The 18,608-nt window shown below is 35.9% G+C and overlaps 1 protein-coding gene across 4 annotated transcripts in view; it reads left to right on the top strand.

Annotated features, from left to right (window-relative positions):
- Window positions 1-18,608, top strand: part of EVA1C (eva-1 homolog C) — a 932,566-nt gene that overhangs the window by 840,596 nt on the left and 73,362 nt on the right. For 3 of the 4 annotated variants that reach the window (XM_044071428.1, XM_044071425.1, XM_044071426.1), the window contains one exon: window positions 13,683-13,763. The exons of the other annotated variant lie outside the window; for it this stretch is intronic. In XM_044071428.1, coding sequence (XP_043927363.1) covers window positions 13,683-13,763 — 81 coding nt within the window. The remainder of the gene's footprint in view (window positions 1-13,682; window positions 13,764-18,608) is intronic. 4 annotated transcript variants of the gene reach the window in all.

Below are 18,608 nucleotides of genomic sequence, written 5' to 3'. Positions count from 1 at the left end.
AGATAGTTGATTTTCTCTAAGAAGATTTTTCTCTGACTAACAAATAGTGCCAAAACCATGGTCTTAAACTCAATGCTAAGAAATGCATAATTGTGCCCTTTGGGAATTCAAACATCCCGGCTAATTGCCATATTAATAATGCACCCCTAAGAGTCAACCCACTGGTCAGGATTTGGGTACACATGTAGACAGTAGCCTTACATTTGACCACCACACTGCCAGAGTGGTGAGGAAATCGTTTTATGTTGCGCATCTTATAAGTAAGGGCATGGCATCTAGGTCCAAAGAGGTCATTATCCCACTGTACTCTTCCCTTATCAGACCAATCATAGAGTACAATGTTCCCTTTGGTATGTACCTGACCAGGCATATGCAGCTACTAGAGTGACCTCAGAGGTCCCATACAAAAAGAATACAAGGTATAACAAATCTGCCTTACGCAGAGTGCCTTAAAGCCCTTTCTGTCTACTCATTTTTTTATAGATTGCTGAGTGGTGATCTATGCCTGGCTTGCAAGGCATCCACAAATCCCACGTTTATGAATCCCCTACACATTTATAAGTCAAAGAGTACCACAAATACAAGGTCTAGGAATCTGAATTTTGTCTGTGACTTAAACAGAACATGCTGGAGAGACAGATATGTGTCCCAGAGACCACCCTCATATGGAACAGTTGTGTCATCCATGTGAAGCTCAGTTCATCTATTACCCAGTTTAAGCACAACCTAGACCAGTGGATAGGGAATAGGAAATTTACACTGGGCCTGGCACCCATGTCCCTTATGGACCGAGGTAGCTTATAAATGCCTGGCCCTCAATGTCCTATTTGGATACAGGATATCTTTATTCTTTTGGGAAAACTTGGCTGGCTTAGAAAGACTCCCCCTCCCACCCACTCCCGAGTCATTAGCTTAGTAACAGTCTATGAATCTATGAATCTATTGCTAGGTGTTATTTCTTTGTTTCCTAATGTAACTAAAGAAGGACTTATAATTATCCTTAGTTTCAAAAGTTACTCTAAGTTCTTGATTTACTTTACTAGCCCTGATTATATCTTTTTAGTTCAATTCTTGACTCAGTCTTTAATATAAGGGGTTTTAGATCTGATATATGATGTAAAATGTTTTTTTTTCTTTTGTTACAGAATTTATTTAAACTGGTGGACCACCAAGGTTCCTTTGTCTTAAACTTCCTGTTATATCTATATGTGGTAAGGATGGCAAGGTCTAGGCACTTACCTGTGTGGGAATAGAACTCCTTTATATAAATATCAGCTGTTTTGGTGTTAGGTCTGGTAATGTTACAAGTGAGTTAAGGTAGCTTATCATAGAATTTGAGGAGGATTATAGATTGGAAATATCTGAATTCAGAATTATCGACTGCAGGGATTTTACAGATTTTGAAAAAGAAGGTATAAGTTTGCAGTTAGACTGAACAAGGGATGGAAGAACAACAGGAGTGCTACATATGTCGGCTATATTAGTTCGGACAAGGTCAAGAATGTTATACTGTCTGGTTGGTGTGTTAACTATCTGTTCCAAAGAATTTTTATTAGGTCTAAGAATCACAGAAGAGAGATTACAGAGTTGTAATATATAAGTAAGGGGTGTGGGATGATGCTTCCATTCAAGGTTTAGGGAAATAAAAATACCACTCTTCATTCACAGTTTACTTGGCAAAATGTCATTCATTAAACTGAAGCTGATGAATGTTGTTTGCTAAGATAGATTCATTAGCAAGGTATGCTCCAGAATATCCAGCTTGTAAGTGGACTGTACCAGCTAGTATGAATGAACTGCTTATTGTAACTGTCATTAGACTTGAACAGGCTGAGATCCCTTCCTCTGAAATTTTCATTTGCCATCTTCACCTGTAGCTCTGCATTTAATATTGTACTTAATTTTCTACAGCTACAAGGAAAAAGCAATATCTGAGTAGACAAAATGAGGAGAATATAAAATTGTGTTCATGTAGTGTTTTAGTGTAAACATCCTGGTTCTTCTAAAGATTTCTGTAAAAACTATCACTTTTGGAAAAGCATTTCATCTTATTTGTTATGTGTACTTTGTAGCACTTTACTGGCCTCAGAAAAACAAGTGTCAGGATGAAAACTACAAAAAGTGGTATGCCTCGCCTGTGTCATACAGGGTGAGACAAATTCCTTTCTGAAACAATGTAAGATCTAAATAGGAAAATAATTGTGGGACCTTCATGACCTCTGGCAGGGAGAAATTGTGAAGTAAAGAAATCAAAAGGAAATAAAGAGGTAATGAATACTAAACTACATCTACGTAAACCTATATGGGAAAAATACTGTGGGATAAAGTCAGCTACATTAAAGGGTGGAATATTTTATTTATTTATTTATTGATTTTTAGACATCTTTAGTCTGAAGAGTCAAAGGCTAGTTACAGTCCTTAACTCCTAACTTTTCAGGAAAATATGTGATGTAGTTCAGGAGGTGTGAAAACAGATTATGTTACTAAGTGGATATGCTGTGACAAGTGTTTTTGTTTTTTAAAGGATCTTTTTAACAGATGCCTGAGCTTACCTGGTATTTAACTGAAATCCTAGATTTGGAGATGTTAATGGATTTGTTCTGTGTGTGTGTGTGTGTGTGTGTGTGTGTGTGTGTGTGTGTGTGTGTGTATATGTATATGTGTGTGAGTGGGGGTGTATCCCTTTTCTTTATGGTGCAGCAAACTTTGATTTGATTATAAGTGAGCAGAATATTGTACCATCCTAATCAAAAGTATATTTTTCATCAAAACCAGTGTACTCAGCAAGTCTACTTTCTTCTTTTCCATATACTAAAGTTTCATTTGCCTGATTTTGCCATTCAGTAGTCCTCGTGTTATTTATAATACAGATACTAGTTTTGTGTCAAGAAAAACACTTTATGTTTAACAGTACTTTATTATGAAGTGTTTTAGACCTGCTGGCTCTGTAAAAATGTTGACATAGTGGCTATCTATTGTAACTCTAAGATTCTTCCAAACGTGATTTCTGAAGTCTTCTACGATCAAGTTGCTGTATGCATTTTCACCTTTTAGAGGAACCACAGTGAAGGGAAACAGTGCCTTCACATGGTAGATGTGTGCAGGCAGTCACATGAAATGTTGTAGTCTAGTCTTCAGGCAGCTGAAAGAATTTTTAGTTTATTTTCTTGGAGAAGAAGATAGTCCTTGACTAGACAATTATTTCCTTTAAGTTAACCAGCTTATATTCTTTCATCTATACAATGACAGGGAGTCTCCAAAGAATGTCAAAACCTATTTTTTTAAGAAAGATGATGCTTTATATAAATATATTAGTGCAGTAAGTCTGTACATTTACATCCTACTCCTGAACCTGCACTTTTATTTAATGTTACAGTATTGATGCCAAAGTTATTTCAAGAACTAAGGTTAGTAGACCAATCCAACAAAGCTTTGCTTACAAGTTTCTGTTACTTGTTCTTCCTGAGTTCTTGTTTTCCTTCTCTTGGTTCTGTATAAAGAGTCTTATGGGTCTATAGCCATGCATTGTTTATTTATTTATTTATTTATTTATTTATTTATTTATCTATCCCTTGTTGACCAGATTAGTCCACTAGCCTAGTAGCCTCTTGTTAGAGGAGGTGCAATGTGATACTAGGGAAAATTTGTCCTGGGCATCAGGGAACTTTCCATACCCATCACTGTTGAGTTTAAAGGAGCACTTCCTGTTTCTATTCTAAGCTCTGCCCAGGGAAACTGGGAGGCATATGTACAGAGTAGGAGATGATGGAGTATTAAAAGAAATGAAGGAGAAAGCAAATATTGAGACTGGAGAATGTGTGCAGGATTCTGAGAAAATGTTTCAAAGAAGCATGTTTTATGGAGATGGAGATGAGTCAGCACATGATGGATGTATAATTACAACCCTCCAGTCGGGAAGGTTGCAGGATGATTTACTTAAAGAAATGGTGGTGTAGAGTGAGCGAGAAAATGAAGGAGATGTTTCCTGGGGGTACATTATGGAGAAAATACAAAAGGAGGATGCAGAGACAATCCTGAAGAATAGTGGTGAGATGGAAAAGCAAACATGTTCAGAGAAGGTAAAAGAAGACAAAAGTGGAGTAGCAGAAAAGAAGGCAGAAAAAAACGAAAAACAGAAGTACATGCTGAGGATTAAAAGTAAAGAAGACAAAGAAATGGACAGGTATGAAGTATGGGACAATGTAGTAGCTCCTTTGGGTGTAAAAGCACATGAGGTAAGAACATTTCTTCTTAACAAAGAGACATTTTGTGACATTATATTTGAGACTGTTTTTTCAATGTAAAATGTTCTTGGAGAATATGAAAAAAAGAAAGACTGTAACTCATGGAGTCTTTATGTGATAAAAGCATTTAACAGGGAAACAAAAAAGAAGATTTATGTAGAATTTCAAACAGAGGTAGAAAGAGGGACTTTGAAAGGACATTTGAATACTTTATGTAAAGAAGTACTGAATACTGCAAAGGTTTATGACAAAAAGGGTTTATGGACTGGTGTCTGGGATTGTAATATTGCGTTAAAAAAAGAAAGAGGAAAAATTATACATATACCAAGCATGATAAAAGTGGAGGGGAATAGGGGTGTTGTAAAATACTAGGGACAACCCAAAACATGTTTTTTTGTGGAAAAGAATGACAGTTGATAAGTAACTCTAAACTTGAAAAACAGGCAAAACAACTAAAGCCAAAAAGAAAAGGTGTTATGGCAGTTACGTCTTGATTCTAGTAGAAAACCAGGGTTGAATGAAGTTATTTTGATTGCCTGTATCCTAAAATTGAGAAGCCTCATTAGGTGATTTACTTGTGCATTTCAATACATGAAAATGTAAATTTTAAACTATAAGTTGCAGTATAGCATTGGTGTTATGAATCACTAGGTGAAGGAACCTTGTGATTTTATTTAGTAGGATTTCAACTGACTTGCATGTTGGTGCAATATTATGTTATGTTATTGATGTAATAAACATGTGATGGAGGACCGTAATATTTAGGTTAAAATTTAGGTTTTACTTTTAACTTAACTTGTTTTTTAGTCCACTGTTGGTTGGATGTTGAATTATGTAAATTTATTGTAGTATTCATACACTGTTTTATTTACACTTTTTATATGTTTAAAAACTGTTTTGCCTTTTAGAAGACATACTTGTTTAGTTAACTTGTTAAGTATTAGGGAGTGTGTGGGTATACTTGATTGGTTAATTTGTTATAGAAGGGGGAAATGGATATGCTTTTTAAACAATAGAACTGTTGTTTAATTTTGTCTGAAGAAGTCCGGTCACTGGATCAGACGAAAAGCATTTCACGTTACTTGTTTTTTGGTTTTATTAAATATTCGAGTGGTTTTCTGCCTCCTTCTGCCTTTTCTTTTTGATAAGTAACTCTGACAAAAGAATATGTGATATTTATGGGGAAATGAGACATGATGCAAAAATGTGAATTGGGATGTTATAAATGTAACAAAATTGGACATTTATGAATGGATTGCAGAAGTGAAAATAATAAGGAAAAAGGAAATGAACTAAAAATACATTTTAGAAGTAGTAGAAAGAAGAAAAATTAGATGAGAAAAAATAATAAAGAGGATATAGAAAAAGATTCTGAATTAAGTGATGAAGAAGGCATAAACTGGGAGGTAGTAAAAGGGGAAACAATCTATTGGTAAAAGGGTAAAAGACAGAAAAGAAAATTTAAAAGGAAAAGTACAAAAGAAAAAAGAAAGGAAATGGATGAAAAAGAATATATATATATATATATATATATATATATATATATATATATATATATATATATATAAAGATTGGGACTTGGCATAATGGTTAAGGTGTTTGGCTCACAAACACAAGGTGCGGTATTTTATTCCCACCTTTGGAAAGGAAATTGTTTAGATTTACAATGCCCTATTAAGAAAGTTAGCCTACTAATTAGCTATGAACTTATGATTCTAAGGAAAATTAACATTTTAGAGTGATTTCTGTAAATGTGAACATACCTCTCAAGTGTACATCATTATGAGGAACGTTCCTTATTTTGGGGTCTTAAAAAGCTCATGTTCCTCGAAGTTCCACATTGAAAGCATCTGTCACATATTCAGTGTCAGAATTTTTTAATGGATATTCATGCTAAAGAGAACTGAATCATATTAATTCACAAAAATAACTTTTTATAAGTAATATAGCACATTTTGACCATCCCATGAGCGTCCTAGGTGAATTTGTTAGTAAGCTGTTAGTAAGTGTTCCACATTTTGCCCACTTGTTCCACATTGTAAGATGAACTGTTCCTCATTTTGGAGATGGAAGGTTGAGAGCTAGTGGTGTAATACATGTGATGCTCATGTAATTATATCAGAAAACATAATATTTGTAACAAGTGAAGAAAGATTACAAACAGAGAAACCATAGAAAGGAAAGATAATTTGAAATTTGCGGAATGAGAAATGTTTTGGAACAGCTATTTTCTGTAGAAATACAGTAAAGATATTAGACATAACTTTAGCAAAAATTGGAAGATTAACCATTGTAGATTTAAAAGGGAAGAACAAGTATATAGAAGTATAACTAACTGTAAAGAAAAGGAAAACTTATTTAATCAGATTTTAGATTATGTAGTGGTAAATATGAATATTATAATGACATGAGACTAACTGTGATTTAAGAGGGAAGCATAAAAAAGAAAGGAAATGATATAAGAAAAATGTTGGAAGTTATAAGATGTGGTAAGTTAAAACCTTGGGATAAAAATTCATGCACTTACAAAAGGGGTATGTATAGAACTGAAATGGATTATTTTATTGTACCAGAAGGTTTAGTTATAGGAGAAGAGGAGGTAGTTGAAACAGGATTTTCTGATCACCTTGCAATATGGCTAGAGACAAAAGAAAATAAGGAATATATACAATATGCAAAAGAATAAAAAGGATAAATCAGAAAGCATGGAATGAAGAATGAAAGAGATTAGTAAAACAGTTATGGAAAGATCATATTACTATGAGAACATTTAAAAATGGTCTGAATGGTGGATGATATTTAAGGAAAGTATAAAAAATGTTTTTTTACAGTGGCACTATGATGTGAGGAAAGTAGAGAAAGAAAAATATAAAAGAACATAGAACAACGCATTGAAAGATTTAGAACATAATGATAGAAACTACCGTGACAAAGAAAAAGAATTATATGAAAGAAATCAAGAAAAAAATACAAGAATTGATATATAAACAAAGGTATGTTTACAAGGAAAAAGAGAAGAAGTATTGAGTTACTTAAGTAGATTAGTAAAGGAAAATGGTAGTGTAATGAGAGAAATAAAAATGTAAAAGGAGAAACAGAAAAAAATCAGGAAAATATTATGAATAATGTAGTACAATATGTGCAAGAAATGTTTAAAGAAAAAATATGGTAGTGAAAAAACATGGAAACTTAAAAAGTAAACAGAAAAAGAGACTAAAGGATTGGAAAAGGATATTTCTTTAAATGAGCTAGATAAAAGTATTAAAACAAGTAAATATAGATTCATCTGCAGGCTTGGATGGAATAGGGATTGGCAAAAATATTTTTTAAAGATTTTGAATGAATGGTTAAATGAAGGTTTTATGATTAAAGAAATATGTAGTGGAATACTTAAATTCATATGGAAGAAGGAAGATAGAAGAGAATTAAAAAACTGGAGACCGATAGTATTGAATAATAATGACTATAAGATCTTTATGAAAATAATTGCAAAGAGATTTGAAATTAAAATAGAAAAATATTATGGTAGATAGCACACATAGTACCAAGGGAAGAATTATTAATGATAGTTAGAGAAATTGTGGATGATGTTACAAACAGAAAAGAAGAAACAAAAATCATTATAGGAGATCTTAATAAGGCATTTGATAAAATTGGACATGAAATCTTATGGGTAATAATGCAAGAATATAATGTAAGTGAGAAAGTAAATTATGTATGTGAGTGTATAGTAATAATTAAGTAAAAATACTTGTAAATAGCTGATTAATTCAAGAGGTACATATGAAGAGCGGTGTAAAACAGGGATGTCCAATGAGTTGTATACTCTTTGCACTGTTTATGAATGTAATAACATGTAAAATAAGTTGCAAAATGAAGGAGGCATGGTATATAACACCTGAAGGGTTAATAAATTCAATTCTGTTAACATATGCAGATTACATTATAATAATTGCAAAAACAAAATTTTGATAAAAGAAGTAATAATTTACACAAATGACTAGAGATAATAGGGATGCCTTTAAATAATGAGAGGAGTTAATGTTTAGGTGATGTAGTAATGATCGGGTATATATTTTACAATTAATGAAATTTTTATGTTAGGTATAACATTTGGGAATAAAGATGTAAGTAGAATTCAATGGGTAAAACAATAGAATAAATAAAGCAAACGTATTTTCTGGAGAACATATAAATTATCATATTTAGCAAGTGTATTTATGTTGCCAACTGGATTTGATAAGGAATTATTGTAGGTTTTATTTTTTTTTTCATTTATATGGGATTCTAGATTAAACCCAGTAAAAAGAAGAGTTTTGTATGGAAATAAAGAAGGAGGTTTGGAGTTAATTAATCCAGTAGTATACACTGCTTCATTAAATTTGTACAAAGTGTTAAAATGGATAAATGAAAAAGATGAGGAATTAGTTGTAAAGCTGTATAAATATAATTATGATAAATTTTGGAGTATGGTAAAAAAAGAGTAAAAGAGAAAAAAGAGTGGATAAATGAAGAAATAAAATGTTACCAAGAAAAATATTTTTGTGGAAAATAAAAATTGATATAGAAAAAGATAGAAAAGTATGGTATAAGAATGTAATGCTAAACTATTACTACATAAACCATGAGAAAATCTAGAAGATGAAAAAATTAAAGCTATAAAAATAAGAAGCAAATGGTGTAATCAGAAAGTAGAATATTATTTTTTTTTTGTGGAGACTGGTAATTTAAAAAGAAAATTGATAGAATATGTTTACATTGTCAAAAAGAGGTAACTACGGAACATGTGTTTGAATTGTAAAAGAGTAAAGAAGTTAAAAAAACTATGTAAAGAAGATTGTTTGAAGATATAAAAGAAGTGGACAAAATAAACATGCATATGATTAAATATGGATATTATAAGAATAGAAGTAAAGAATATGTTAAAAGTCTAGATAAAAAAGTTATTTTATGTTATATGGAATGAAATAATAAATGAAATTATGTTCAATGGTAAATGGATTTTGGAAACAATATTAAGTAAAATCAGATGTTTTGTGTTATATGGAATGAAAGAATAAATGAAAGTATGTTTAATGGTAAATGGATTTTGGAAACAATATTAAGTAAAATCAGATGGTGGTTATGAAAAAAGGAGTGGGGGTCTCATAGGAATAAAAATTTAGCATGATTGTAAAGGAAATTATGAATGTGTGCAAACAGATTTGTAAATTTTTATATTTGTACATATGTAAATATTTTTAAATGAGTTATTGTGTATGCAAATAAAGGAGCCCTACTTTTTTGATAGGTGCCATGGGATCTTTGACAGTTTACACCCACTTGAGCTACCACCAACTCAAGCAGATGAGTTTAATGTCTCATTCTGAAAGACAATAGACTCAAGAGTGCAGTACCCCTGTTATGCTGCACTGCAGTATCAGTAATCGGTCTACCTGTTGTAGGAATAGAACCTACAGTCTTCTGCACCAAAAGCAGGTATGCTACCTCTTTAGCCACTGACATTCCAAATGATGAGGATTGCATTGTCATCTAATCTAACCATCATCTCCTTCTTCTAAAGGGCATGTTATTTTTACAGCTGATGCCATCTCCCTACTTTTATGCCAAAGAACACTTGATTATTACACCTGACCCTGTTGCTTATGGTGTAATATGAGATGACATGCTAGGCTAGCATTGATTTGGGGATGGGGCAATTTATGGCCAAAACTAGGGCTGCTGTTCAGCTTGAGTTATGTGTTATACTGATGTCATTGTTTATGTTAAGCAGTAAAGCAAGTTAGGAGTAGATATTCCTGTCAGAGAGATAAACCTTGTAATTCAGGACACTTAACTCTGGTTTCAGAGGTGCTATGACAAATGAGAAGAAAGAGGAAAAATTTCAGTGATCCTTAACTGAGGAGCAGCAGGGCTTAGCTGGGAGGGGTGTGTGTGACATAAATAAAGCACTGTCAACAGGGCAGCAACAGGGCTAGATGGGTACCTGTGGGTATCTGCCACAGCCACATGGCAGTGTGCCACAGATTGCTGCATTCACCGTACAACAACCTGTGAAACTAGAAGAATTAGAACATTGGAAAAGAATGATTATAATATTTCATGGCAGGTAGTCTGCACATGTACTCTGAAGTCAAACGGCTGGACATATCAATGTACTACATAGGACATGAAGACAATCAGACCGACATGTTAATCTACTACATGGGAGATTAAATAAATCAGATGACACCTTAATGTACTACATGGGAGATAAAGCCAGTCAGAGGGACATATTAATGTACTATATGGGACATGAAACGTGTTGAGGGGAAGAAATTAACAGATGTTGTAAGGCTATAAATGACATGTTGAAAAAGCGTTTCATTTCAAAAAAAGAATGTTATTTATGACAGGATAAGATTCAACCAGAGAGTGCAGTTAGTCACGGTAACAGCAGAGTCATGTATTATTGCATTTCATTCTATGGCAGAAATGTGCATTTAATGCTCACAACATAAGCAGAGAAGGAGGCTTTGTTCTTGACCTGAGGATGTGAAAAGTCAACAGACTTCCCTACAGAGTAACACTTTCAGCTAGAGATAGTACATCGCATACAACTTAAAATCCCTTGATTGTCCTTTTGTAATTTGTGTATTACATTGCTGCATATAGCTAAAGGAATCTCAGTTATGTGGAGACATGCTTTAATGGAGATTTTTGTAATAGAAAACTACTCATTAACATAATATTAAGAGGTAGGTTATAAAATACATAGTGGCATAGCCAAGTTTTAATTCAGACCACCTTGTTTATCTTCGGTGTACTTCAATGAAAAGTATCAGTATTTAAATATGACTAATATTATTGCATGCAGGGATCACCATAAATAATGCTGTATAGTTAAATAAAACTGAGAAATGTTGGCATTCTTTTTGTGCATCCCAATTCATGTTGTATGTGTGTAACCTGCCAAGATCCCACCCAATATCAAGAGAGTTCATCTCAGACTCATGACACACTTTTAAATGATATTTTATTTTACAGGTAAGAGTTTCCTGGTAGCAGTCAGATTGTCTGTTGTACTGTATACTCAAGATGAGGAGATCTGCTAGAAGATATCAACATTTATGTGTATATTTTATGAATAACCTACCAGAAGGTCCATCATATATATTGAGTCCCTGAGAGCAGCGTTGTGCTGGCACCATACATTGGTAGGTGAAGACCATCTGCTGAAATACTTGAGCAGACCACAGATGATTGGCATAGAGAAATATTACTGAATAAAAAAGGACATCATTCACCATTCATCATAATCTTGGGATCCACTAGGGTTGTGATACCTTTAGCTGTATGCACCAATGTAATAGACACCTTGCAAAAGGACCATTAAGGGATTTTAAGTTGTATGGTATGTACTAGAGAAGTAGCTTGGTGGTCAGTGTTAAGTGGCAATTGAATGAGCCTGTACAGTATCAAGGATTGAGCCATTCCCACTGACCCATTGATGCCATGCTAAATGATGGACAAGACCTGGTAGAAGTTATTTGTAGACGTGTTCACTCTGGCAATAATAATTACTGGTTAGTATGGAACTATATTCCCTAATTTGAAGTAATTGTAAAAAATAATGTCCTTACGATCTAAAGATATGGAGGTGCATCTAAAATGGATGTTTGCTGGGCATGAAATCCTAAAGTTCCTATTCAGTGCCAACCATGTACAAGTTCTGTCACTTTGTAGAGATACATGGGTTCAGACATATTCAACCTGAGAAATGGTGAGTCTGAGTACAGTGCCCAGACCGGGAAAGATCTAGTCACCAAAATTACCATGTCCTTTCCTAACTTAGAGACCAACACATTTGGCAAATAGTTGGTTACAGCCCAGCCTCAGCTTCTGAGTCTACACTAACTTTTATCAGTTGTGCCTCAGCTTCTGTCACTGAGGGCACCAGAACCTCCTATCCAGGTGGTCATAACTGCTACAGAAAAGAAGAAGAGACAGAAGGAGGCTGAGTTCTTCAATCAGAGAAACATGCACGTGGTCTGAGTCCATGTTCTGTTTAGACAGGATATTTGGCATACTGATATCATGCCACTTTCATTGGGAAATGGTGTTAGCATGCCTATACCTTCCTCTCTAACCAGTAGAAAAAAAATGTCCTGCCATTGTAAAAAAAAAAAGAGGGAGAAACAAGCAGCACATCTTGCTATGCATTTTAAGTGCTTCAGTTATACCAGTAACATACTCATCACCTTTGAAACATTTAACCGGTCTGTCACAAGGAGCAGGAGTGGTAAAAAGTAAACAAGCCTTAAGACTGATTTGTGAAGTTAGTTGTTGTTTGTCTTTCAGCTTTTCCCGGTTAGGGGTCGCCACAGCAGAACTCTGGTCCACTAATGATTGGCAGTTGGTTTTTATGGTGTCATGTTGCCAGCCCGATGCCCAACCTTCAACGAAGGCACGCCCATTCAATGCATTTCTTTCGAATGCCCACTCGACCGCGGGGAGGACATGCAGACTCCACACAGAAGGCACTCCCAACCCAAGCCGAGAATCAAACAGGAGAACCTCTTGCTGTGAGGCAACAGCGCTACTGCTGCACCACCGCGGAAGTATGATTTGTGAAGTTAGTGTGGAACAGTATTAAATGTTATTAGGAAAGCACTTTTCTGGGGAGAAAAGGAAAAGTGCATGAAATAAGAGAATATATATTTTCCCAGGAGGTCTTTAATCTGTGTTTTGTGAGTTTATGAATATAATATTTAAAATGTTTGCCAAAAAAAGACAATAATACTACTTTTGTATTTGTAAGGAGGAAAGATGTAATGTAATATGTAAATGAGAGGACATGCAAGACGTGCATTGTTTGCAGTGAGGACAGTTGAGGATCAAATCTAGATAGGCTGTCATTCAGCAAAATAATGGGTTTTACTGCTGTCACTGCTTACGTTAGTCAGTAAACCAAGTTAAAATTGCATATTTCTGTCATACTTGTTAATCATTTAATCCATGAGACATGACAGTGCTGACCATTCACTTGTTCTGATGGTCATCTCTGTTTCGATACACTGACATGCCGGGATCAGAGGAGGAGCAGACCATCTCTTGTATGCCTTAATTTCCACCATGTGGAGGCATGTTCTAATGGAGGGTTTTGTAACAGAAAACCACTGATCAACTTAATATTAAGAGGGAATGAATAAAGCACAAAGTGATGTAGCCAAGATCTAATTCAGACCACCTTGTTTATCTTTAGTATACTTGAATCAAAATATCAGTATTTAAATATGATTAATAATATTTCATGCAGAGATGACCATTAATAATGCTGTATAGTCAAATGAAAATTTTGGTAGTCTTTGTGTGCGTCCCAGTACAGGCTGTAAGTATGTATTCTGCCATATAGTGAACATTCTTCACTCTCTGAGAAACATTTATTCTGTCTTTCAGTGCCAGAGGTATTACTTAAAGAAGTGGATCGTGCTCTTAACTCATCAACCCCAGAACCGGATCTGTGGGAGGATGATGATGGTAAGTGCTTGGACATGGCTTGAGAGAGTTGTAAATTAAGCTATGTTTCCATGCTCTTCCTTCTATCTTGAGTTGTTTTCCATTTTCCAAACTATTTATTTTTACTTATTTAATTAATAAGTAGCTATGCTTTCATTAAGATAAATCTCTGGAGAATGCACGTACACGTATGCGTTTTTTGGGGTTATACTTACAGCAGTAGCAGCATAAGAAATGGTTTCTGCTCAGCAGTGTTCACTAATTATGTGGCATGGATTTTGGAGTCAAGAAGTGGGGATAACTTCATGTCATATAAAAACACATAGTTTTATTCCACATTAGCATTGCAAAACTGGTACTTAATTACATTTTTGATATGTAAGTAATTTTAAATGAATTTGGCCTACTGTATACATGATATTTCATCAGAAGGCATTACTGGGTTTTTTTTCAGTCTTACAGAAACAATTTTTGTTTGGGAAAATTTTTGGAATATGGTGACTTCTGTCACTGAAGCTTATGAATATGTGGTCTGTGGACCCTATATGATTCTTACAGTATTAACTATTGTAAAAGGTTTAACAAAAATTGTAACAAAGCCACTAAAGAAGTGAATACTTTTTGTTTTTTAAAAATATGTGCAAATTAGAAAAGAAGACTTATCAGAGCTCACCATATTGCCTATGGTTCGTAACCCCATATACCATCCCCACACCCCATGTCCATACCCCATACCACCTGTCTGTACCCCGTACCACCTGTCCATACTACATACCCCATGTTGGGTCTATATTAGATGAATAAAAGTTCATCTTAGTGAACGCTCACATAAGCAAAAATCCAGGAACTCAAAACAGCAGTTGTGGGGGGCTGCGCCCCCACACCCCAACTAAATATATATTCCAACTCCGAGATCACACTACAGTGAGGAAAGAGCAAATATTCCCATCTTCACTGTACTGCGATCTCACAATTGCGGTTTCGAGTTCTGCATTTTTCGCTCATGTGAGCGTTCGCTAAGATGATCTTTCATACATCTAATATAGACCCCCCCCCCCGTGTCCATACCTCCACAACTGTACCATTATCATATATGATCTTTATACAAGCACTGACTGTCATCCTATACTTCCCATAATGACTAGTCCAACCTTCTACGCCATCACTTCTACATAATGAGTCAAATAGTCTCTGTTTAACTTGTTACGTTTAGAGTTTATCCTAAAGAATGCATCAGTCTCCCTTGACTCCATGGTCGAGTGTTGTGATAGAAACCTTCACCTTCTCAACTTTCAGTATTCAAGATAATTATATAGCTAGCTAAGTTTCTGATATTACAGCAGGAGCACAAGCAACCAAACAAAGATAAAGATAAATCCTGAATATCATTTAAGCATATGATAAGGAACCCCCATCATTCCACTTATTTGCTCCACAAATCATGGCTTCCTACTTCTGGACTGTGTATTTTACTATATATTTTGAGTTTGTGTAATATTCCGTGAAGGAAATGATATAGCTTCATAGGCTGTTACTAGGTTAATTACGGGTCTATATTAGAATGACGAAATCTCACTTACGCGAATCCCGAAAGGCCGACACATAAACAGCGAACCACATGAACACCGAACGTCCTTAAGTGCAAAATTCAAAATACCAAATCGCCATAGTTGTCCACACCGTGTTTAGTGAGGTAAAACATCAGTAGGAGATTCCCTTATCCGGTATAGCTCCCTAATGTAAATGTGCAATAGTTACTGACCTTAAGGTTAGGGTGCAGGTTAAGGTAAGTGCATATATAGTAATACATTCATATTTATTTTGTTTGGGTAGGCAGTACATAGTGGGTGATGGAGTTGCCCAACTATGGCAATTCGATATTTTGAATTTCGCGCGTTCAGTGTTCTTGCGGTTCGCTGGGTATGTGTCGGCCTTTCGGGATTCGCGTAAGTGAGGGTTCGGCATTCTAATATAGACTCGTTAATTACCACTAGGGCCCTTACAAGCCTAGCGGAGCACCTCAAACTATTTGGGTCCCAAGTATCATATGGGGGAACATGTTAGTAGGCAGGTCGCTAAGGATTTGTTGGGGGGGTTGTTAGTTAGGATAATTCTTTTCTTATTGATGACACCTGTCCATAAGGGACATGAGGGCATATCGCTCAAAGTCTTAGCACAAGAAATCTTGACAAAGGCAAAAATAATGGGAGGGGTAAAAGGCCTAAAAATTAAGACAGATTTTAAGTATTGCACTTATAAACTTAGAAAGTGGCTAAAATAATAGGTTTTACATTGGTATGTATTTTCTGAAGGATATAAAATCTGAAACTAAAACATCTGTCTATTTAGTGACATCAGTCCTCAATGAGTTTCAAGAAAACCACAAATTTTATGAGGAACAAACCAAAAATATGAGGCAAAAATCTGGAGATTCTGGATGGTTGAGCGGTATGCATGGCAGCCAGAAGGAGGTAAACTTACTGCTTCCCAACCAGTTATCAAGGTTTTGTTTGAATAGGGTCAGGAATGAACTTTGTTTTACATGGATGGAAACCTATTCCATAGTGCCGGGATCTTTTGGGACACGTATCTAAATCTCCAGCACATTCTGTTTGCGTCACAAGTGAAGTTCAGATCCATGGATCTAGTATTACTGGTACTATTTGTTTTGTGCATGTACATAAGATCCATCAAAGCTGAGTCTGAGGAAGTCCTGTAAGCCAGGCAAAGATCCACTCTCAGCAGCCTATAGGAGACTGAATACAGAGACAGAGACTTTAGGTGATTATTGTAGGACAGGATACTCATGACCTGAATTCTCCTGATGAGAAACCTTTGTGGGCTTTCCAACTGTTGCGAGTGTCTAGTTAGATACATATAAAAGGGGGCATCGCATTCAATGACAGGTCTGTTAAGGTCCAAGTAGAGTGATACCCTTACCTATAAGTTGGGTGGCATAGAATCATTTTCTTATTATCTTAGCTACATGTTGGTCAAAGGCCAAATTACTGTACGTATGCTCCCAGATCCATTACTACTAGATCGACTCTTAGGGGCATTTTATTGATGGAGTGATTAATTTGTATTGGCAGTTTCCCAAAGGACACTATAATGCATTTTTGGCATTGGATTTTTAGGCCATGGCCTTGGCACCAGTTATTTGGCTGCTTTAAACCCACATGCAGGACATTTGTGTCTTGGGAGAATCTGTAACAGCTCCCAATTTACAGTTGTCTGTGAAAATTAATGAGCCAGAGATCTTTAACATCAGCCTTAACTTCCGAGAAATAGATGCCAGACAGGAACGGGCCCAGAGCTGAGCCCTGGGGTACTGTACTGGTGACAAGTCTCACCAACCCTGACTTCTTCGGTCCTGTCCATCAGCCAGCTGGCAATCCAGAGAATTATGCTAAGGTTTACATCTAGCTCAGAGAACTTGTCAACAATGCCTGAGTGGAGTATTGTAGCAAATGCTTCAGATAGGTCAAGATATGTTGTATGCATTATTTTACCCTCAATTGTTGCCTAGCTGACCATCTGAAAAGTCTATCAGGTAAAGTAGGCATGACCTTCCTCTAACAAAGCCAAATTGAGATGGGTCCAGTGTCTGTAGGTTGCCAATGTCCTTGTTTATCATTTCCATGATAATGCATTCCATGGCACTGCATATTAGACTTGCTAGACTGATGGGTCTGTAGTTCCCTAGGTCCATAGAGTCTGCCTTTGTGAAGGAGAAAGACTAACGTGGTCCTCCATTCACTTGGAATGTAGCCTGTTTCATGGCTATAGTTGAAGAGTTCCTCATGTGGTCCTGATAGGTCACATTTGAGACTGTTCAGGAGACAACCAGGGATGTTGTCAGGACCGATGTAGGTGGTGTTCTTGGCTTTAGCAAATGCTGCCAGCACTTGTCCCTGCTGATAGCAGGGTGAAGTATATTGGAGGGAATTTCACCTGGTAGAGCTAGGGGGGAGTGGGGGGTGACGTCTGAGATTAATTTATCAGCCAGTAGATTTGCTATGTCACCTTGACTGGTGTATGTGATACCATTCAAAACCAGTTCAGCACACTAGTGTGTGTTACCTCTAAGGATCTGGATACAACTGAAGAAGGCCTTTTGATTGTTCTTAGCCTGCAATACTATCCTGGCGTCATAGTTGGCTTTGTTGGACTTAATTAACCCTCTTAGTTTCTTGTTTAGTTTTGTAATAGATCACTTGTCTTTAAGGGACTACGGTGGTGCTGCTGCAATAGCGTTGTCACCTCACAGTAAGACGTTGTCTTGTTCGATTCTCAGCTAGAGCGTCTTCTGTGTGGAGACATGCGTGAATTGGCGTACCTTCATTGAAGGTTGTGCATCAGGGCCGGCAACTCAGCACGTAAAAATCTACTGCCAATCATTAGTGGACCGGAGTTCCACTGTGATGACCCCTAACCGGGAAAAGCAGAAAGACACAACAACGACAACTTGTCTTTAAGGGAATTGCTGTACCTGATTTTGGCCACGAGTTTACTTCTTTTATTACATACTCCATTTAGGTGAGGATTATACCAGTGGGGTTTGTTTTTAGTGTATGTTTTTGGTTTATTTCTGGTAGGTACAGCAGCCTGTATGCAGCCATTCAAGTTTGTATAGTGACTCTGTGAATAATTCCACATAGGTAGCTATGGTCTTGGGGATGAGGGATCCTTGAAATTTTGACAAATTGTCACCCAGTAGGATGTAGGTTGCCTTTGAATAGGTCCTAACTGTTACTGGCCTAGCTGAATGTTCTGTATTGATTTTTACTTCAAATGAGACAGCTTTGTGATCCAACCTCAAGTCAGGAGATCGGGGGGGGGTAGCAAAGATCTCGGGGGGGGGGG

The sequence above is a fragment of the Protopterus annectens genome, chromosome 5.part0 (assembly GCF_019279795.1).
Source record: "Protopterus annectens isolate FY-2018-M chromosome 5.part0, PAN1.0, whole genome shotgun sequence".
Classification (NCBI taxonomy): domain Eukaryota; kingdom Metazoa; phylum Chordata; order Ceratodontiformes; family Protopteridae; genus Protopterus; species Protopterus annectens.
This window is presented reverse-complemented; position numbering and strand designations above follow the sequence as displayed.